The 6,000-nt window shown below is 60.4% G+C and overlaps 1 protein-coding gene across 1 annotated transcript; it reads right to left on the reverse strand.

Moving 5' to 3' along the window:
- Window positions 1-3,399: 3,399 nt before the first annotated feature.
- On the reverse strand, window positions 3,400-5,603 carry MCHR1 (melanin concentrating hormone receptor 1). The gene is made up of 2 exons (XM_062201945.1): window positions 5,507-5,603; window positions 3,400-4,379 (listed from the first exon to the last, which is right to left on the reverse strand). Exons 1-2 carry the CDS (start codon window positions 5,586-5,588, stop codon window positions 3,400-3,402), a joined length of 1,062 nt encoding a protein of 353 aa, XP_062057929.1. The 5' UTR covers window positions 5,589-5,603.
- Window positions 5,604-6,000: the final 397 nt, after the last annotated feature.

A 6,000-nucleotide genomic window follows, 5' to 3' on the forward strand; every position in this document is an offset into this window, starting at 1 on the left:
ATTTTTGCTTTTTCTTCTGCCCCACTTTGCTTTGTCATTCAACTAAAGGACAAAAGGACCTGTTCCCTTCTTGGAAAACTTATAACTTAAAAACATTTTTTAAATTTATTTGAAAGGCAGAGTTACAGAGAGGCAGAGAGGGTGGGAGAGGGAGAGGGAGTGGGAGAGGGAGAGGAGGAGGGGGACGGGAGGGGAGGGGGAGGGGAGGGGGAGGGGGAGGGAGAGGGAGATCTTCCATCTGCTAGTTCACTCCCCAAATGACCACAATGGCTGGAGCTGAGCCAATCCGAAGCCAGGAGCCAGGAGCTCCTTCTAGGTCTCCCACGTGGGTGCAGGAGCCCAAGGACTTGGGCCATCTTCTTCTTCTTCTTTTTTTTTTTTTAGATTTATTTATTTAGGTTGCCCCTCTTCCAGGCCAGCTCTCTGCTGTGGCCCGGGAAGACAGTGGAGGATGGTCCAGGTCCTTGGGCCCTGCACCTGCATGGGAGACCAGGAGAAGCACCTGGCTCCTGGCTCCGGATCAGCACGAAACGCCGGCCGCGGTGGCCATTGGAGGGTGAACCAACAGCAAAGGAAGACCTTTCTCTCTGTCTCTCTCTCTCACTGTCCACTCTGCCTGTCAAACAACAACAACAACAACAAAAAGATTTATTTATTTATTTGAAAGTCAGAGTTACACAGAGAGAGAAGGAGAGGCAGAGAGAGAGAGAGAGAGAGAGAGAGAGAGAGAGAGGTCTTCCATCCACTGGTTCACTCTCCAGTTGGCCACAGCAGCTGGCTAGAGCTGCACTGATCCAAAGCCAGGAGCCAGGAGCTCCTTCCGGGTCTCCCACACGGGTGCAGGGGCCCAAGCACTTGGGCCATCTCTACTGCTTTCCCAGGCCACAGCAGAGAGCTGGATAGGAAGAGGAGCAGCCGGGACTAGTATGGGATACTGGCATTGCAGGCAATGGCTTTACCGGCTATGCCACAGCGCTGGCCCCGAAAAATTACAACTTTTAAGGATAAAACTGTCACCAGGAGTTGGGGACAGGCCAGCCTGGCTGGTCCAGGGTGACGGCCTCTCGAGTTTGGTTTGCCTAACCCGTGAGGTCATCACCCCAGCTGTGGAATTCCCTTTCCATGGGGGATTCAAGGAGCGCGATCCTGATCCTTGCAGCTGGAGAGGAGAGAGGATCCAGAAGCCAAAGAGGAGGAGGCACCCCCTGGATTTGGGAGCTGATTCTACGGGGCTCCCCTGGGGGAGACCAGTTCAGACCCAGGAAGGGTGTGATCTTCACACCTTTCCTCTCTGGGCACCCACAGCTCCCCACAGTGCTGGCCACAGCCTTGGCCTGAAAGAGGAGGACAGGGAAGTGCTACTCATTCCCCAGACCCCTCCACGCGTGTCCCCTTCCGGCCTAGGAGTGCCGCCTGCCACACACCCCTCACCTCTGCACCTGTTTGTTCTTCTCAGGTGTGTTCAGGACCCCTGGTTGTCATGGGGAGAGAAGCCTCCCACTGCTGGTACAAGCTCCTCCCCTCTTCAGCCTCTCTGCCCCAGGGTCCCCAACGACTTCTATTTATATCACCGCCCACTCCCTTTCCCTCCCCTCACTTTGCCTGCATCCCAGTTGAGAGCCAGAGAGGGAGGGGTGCTCCCTTCCCCGGGAGCTCCTGGGGCCTCCACAGGCCTGTGCCCCTGCCCATGGGAGCTCGACCTGGTCACTTGCATTCCAGGGAGAGCCAGATTCCTTGGGGGAAGGCTGGGATGTGAGAAGGTGAGAAGGTGAGACAGACCAAGCAGGGGGGTGGGGGTTGACACTCAGAGAAGCCCCCCATCTGGATCACAGTCCCAGTTAGGGGTTGAAGTTGCATAGCAGGGGGAGACCCTGCAGCCAGTGAGAGGGAAGCTGACCTGGAGGGCAGGCGGGGAAATCCTGCCTCCGCGGATGATCAAGACCAGGAAACAGCCCAGTTTTCTCAACGGGCTCTGCCTGCCGCGACTCTGCAGGGAAAAGCAACCAGCAAGAGCAGGGGTCGGCTGTGCTCAGCCAAGCCCCAGCTTCCAGTTTGCTGCACTGATGCCTGCGGAGCGAGCGGTGCACCCAGGGCTCCCGGCCCCGGCCCCCTCGCGGCGGGCACAGTCTGAGACGTGCTGCCTCCCAGCGGCCCCGGCTCTAATCTGCTGCTGATGCCCACGCCGGAGAGCTCAGGCTGCCCCAGGAGCCAGCCGTGCAGTCAGTGACTCAACGAGGAAGGTCGGGGGTGGGACCTGGGGCTCGAGGGGCCAGCCCAGGTGGCCGCGGAGTCCAGGGGCTTCTGTGCAAAGACTGGAAGCTGAGGCGGGGGGCGGGGGAACAAGCCCGGCAGCAGAACAGCAATCTAATGAATTCTCAGTAATTCCATTTGTGTCACTGAAACCTCCTCGTGGGTTTAAAACACCAGATTCCCTCCTTCCAGCTTCCTGAACCGAAGCCTGAACTCCACAGCCAAGTAACTCCTCCTTCCCTTGTCTGCTACCCACAGCCACCCCGCCCCCAAGCTCAAGCAATGACACGGGAGCATCCAGAGAGATGTGGGTGGAGATGTTCCTTTATTCGCTTTTGTTTTAGAGAGGAAGGCTACAGCACAAAGATGATGCCAACAAACCCGGCACTGGGAAGACCACATGCAGAGCACACAGGCACTCGCTCGGGGTCAGCGACGGACGCGTGAACACGATGGCCCCAAAGCTGCAGAAGCCCCCTCCCCCATTTTTATTAGTTTCAGGGTTCCCCCCACCCACACCCACCCCAGCTCGGTCACCTTGTCATTTTCAATGAGCGCATCTCCCAGCAAACTGGGGACTCAGAGCCCCACCCCCAAAATAAACATGCGTCTCCTCCCCCCAAGATGAAGGAACTCGACAGAGGATGCTGAACTGGAGATGCCAAGGTTCATGTTTCATCATCCACCAGCTTGGGAGAAGGGCTGCCTCCCCGCAGACCAACGAGAGATGGGAGAACATTGGGACACGGACACCTTTCTCTCTCCCTAGGGGTCCGGGGATTATGGCCCTGGCTGCCTGACTTTAAACCAACCCAGCCAGGAGCCTTCTACCCCTTCTTTTGGGAAAAAGACATTTGGGAGCTAACAGATGTAGGGCTCAAAAAAACTGATACTCTCGCTCAGCTTCTGTTCCACCCAAAAGTCCCATTCTGTTCCCTGTGAACGATTTAGGTTGTCTGAAGCCGCCCACCCCAACCTGGCTCCAAGCCTCCCCAGCAATTTGCGTGGGATGTATTAGTTGCAATGACCCCCACCGCCCCAGCCTCCCTGCACTCCCCCAAGGGCGGTCTTGGGTTTTGTGAGCGTCTCCCCCAGGGTGGTGGGCTGTTGCTGTCCCAACTCGGAGATGTCCAGGCAGCAGGGCAAGTGTCAGGTGCCTTTGCTGTCTGTCCGCTCCTCCTCGGCCGTCTGAGTGTTGCTGACGGCGCGGAGCTGTCCCTGGGCCGCTGGCTTCACCGACAACACCAAGCGCTTGCGGAACGTCTCACAGAGCACGATGTACACAAAGGGGTTGAGGCAGCTGTTGGCATAGCCCAAGCTGATGGCGGCGTTGTACAGGTAGACAAAGGTGAGGGTCGGGCGGCTGATGGACAGCTGGGTCAGCTGCAGCACGTAGTAGGGCGCCCAGCACACGAAGAAGACCAGGCAGATGGCGATGGCCGTGCGCGTCACCCTCTTTGTCCGCAGCCGAATGCTGCGTTGGGAAGCGGGGGCCACCGAGGACGTCATACGCTGCAGGATCCTCACGTACGCGGCCGTGATGACCACAAAGGGCAGGGCGAAGGCCAAGAAGAACTGGTACAGCGTGAACCAGTACAGGTCTGTGTCTGGGTTGGGCAGGCGGATGCCACAGCCCACGGCGCCCCCCGGGAAGGGGATGAGCCTGGCGTAGAGCCACACAGGGGTGATGCTGACAAAGGACAGGGCCCACAGGAGGCCGATGACCAGGGTGGCCACGGAGGGCTTGCGGAACTTGGTGGAGGAGATGGGGTGGACCGTGGCAAGGTAGCGGTCGATGGCCATGGCGGTCAGGATGTAGGTGCTGGTGAACTGACTGTTGGCGTCCATGGCTGTGATGAGGGTGCACATGGTCTCCCCAAAGTGCCAGACGCCATTGCCCATGAGCTGGTGGATCATGAAGGGCATGCCCAGGAGGAAGAGGAGGTCCACCACGGACAGGTTGATGATGAAGATGTCGGGGACGTTGCTGCACCAGTGCAGCTTGGACTTCTTCACCACCGCGAAGATGACCGTGGAGTTCCCCACGATGCCCAGCAGGCAGATGGTGCCGAACACGGACGGCATGATGATGTTGACGTAGGAGACGCTCCCTGGGCGCCGGGGCGACCCTGCGGACAGAAGCGCCGGGGTCACCCGTGCCCTGCCCCTGCCCAGCCTCCAGACTGTTCCCCTCCCCACAACACAGGCACACTGTCGCTCCGCCCGTCCCCTCGGCCTCCTCCAGGGTCCTCCAGTGAGTCCCGTCAGAGTGTCCTGAGCCACCCATTAGGCGACGGACCCCATCCTTTGCCTCCTGCATCTTCACTGATGGCATGGGGCAGGCGCCACGGCCCCTGCAGACAAGGGCTCCAGGCACCTGGGCTTCCCCAGGAATCCTCTTCAGGAGCCAGGAGGATGGAAAACATACATGCGTGTGCACACGCATGTGCGTGACTGTGTGACTACACGTATGCCACATGAGTGTATTTTTGTGCATGTGTGTGTGTGACTGTGCATGCATCCGTGTGCCTGTCAGTGTGTGTTCCTCCCTTACTGCCAGCCCCATCGGTTCACTTCAGAGACAGAAGCTGTGCACTGACTCGGGGCACCTCAGCCGGGATTGTCTTGCAGGGGCCCGGGGTGCCGCAGCCAGGCCTCCGGCCTCCGGCCTCCGGCTCCGGGCTTCCTGCCAGGGGTTCCCTCGGTGGGAGTCTCCCCAGCCCGGGTCCTGCAGCCGGCAAATTCCTCCCCACAAACCTCTCCTCTCCTGCTGCCTTCCCTGCGCCTTCAAAGCTGGGATCCCCGGGCATCTCAGGCCGCTCTGGACACGTCAGGAAGCGTCATTCACCAGAAAAGTTAATCCCCTCTGGGCCCTGGAGCCTCTGCTTCCTGCTGCCCCTCCCAGGGGCAGTGAGGGTGTCTCAGTCCCCCGGGGTGGTGGGGGAGACCCCGGGACCCCGGGCCAGCAGTGAGGAAGCCTCCTGCGGTCTCCAGCCTAACCCTTGGCCTCCCTGGCTCCCTCTCCACCCTGGAATATCTTCCGACAGGCGTATTTGGAACTCGTAGGAGAGTCTCCCCTGCCCGTGTCAGGGCTGCCGCTGTCCCTCGCCCCTGCCGGGACTCTGCCCCCGCCCCTTCTGCCCCTGCCCCTCCTCCTCCTCCACTCCCGGCAGAGCAGATCGGGTCCCCAAGAACTGGAATAAAGTTTCCCAGCCCCTGTCCAGCAGAGGCGCGCCTCCCCTTCCCCTGCACGCACCGGCCAAGGTGAGGTTGTCCGGACCCTCGGAGGTGTTGCTGGCATTGGGGCCAGTGGGGAGCAGCAAGGCGTGCAGGTCCATCCAGCCGGTGCCGGTGCCCTGCTCCCTGGAGTTGCGCGCCCGTCCACCCACGCAGGCTGCGGCAGCCTTGTCCCGGAGCGCGAGCCCCGCGGTCCAGAAGGGGGTCTCCGTCCTCAGCCCGGCAGCCTCAGCCGCCTCCGAGCCCAGCTGCTCGGCCCACTCCCTCCTTCCCGGCTCCACTGACATCACCTAGACATATTAACATTCGGAAGCAGATGCACATTAACCTCTTCGGTCCCGCGCTGCGGCTCTCCCACTTCAGACTGCCTGCAGAGCGAGAGCTGGGCCGGGAGGGGCTTCCTTCCCCCGGGCGCCCGGGGCTGGCTGCTGCCGTCCTCCTTGAGGGTAGAGGGCTCTCTCGGTCTCAAAGGCAAAAGGGTAAGCAAATGCGCTTTCTCCCTTTGCAGGGGAG

The sequence above is a fragment of the Lepus europaeus genome, chromosome 10 (assembly GCF_033115175.1).
Source record: "Lepus europaeus isolate LE1 chromosome 10, mLepTim1.pri, whole genome shotgun sequence".
Taxonomy (NCBI): Eukaryota; Metazoa; Chordata; class Mammalia; order Lagomorpha; family Leporidae; genus Lepus; species Lepus europaeus.

Coding starts and splice junctions, on each gene's coding strand:
- MCHR1 (XM_062201945.1), bottom strand. CDS start 5,588: ATGGACCTGCACGCCTTGCTGCTCCCCACTGGCCCCAATGCCAGCAAC. Junction 4,380..5,506: donor GGACAACCTCACCTTGGCCG/GTGCGTGCAGGG, acceptor TTCTGTCCGCAG/GGTCGCCCCGGCGCCCAGGG.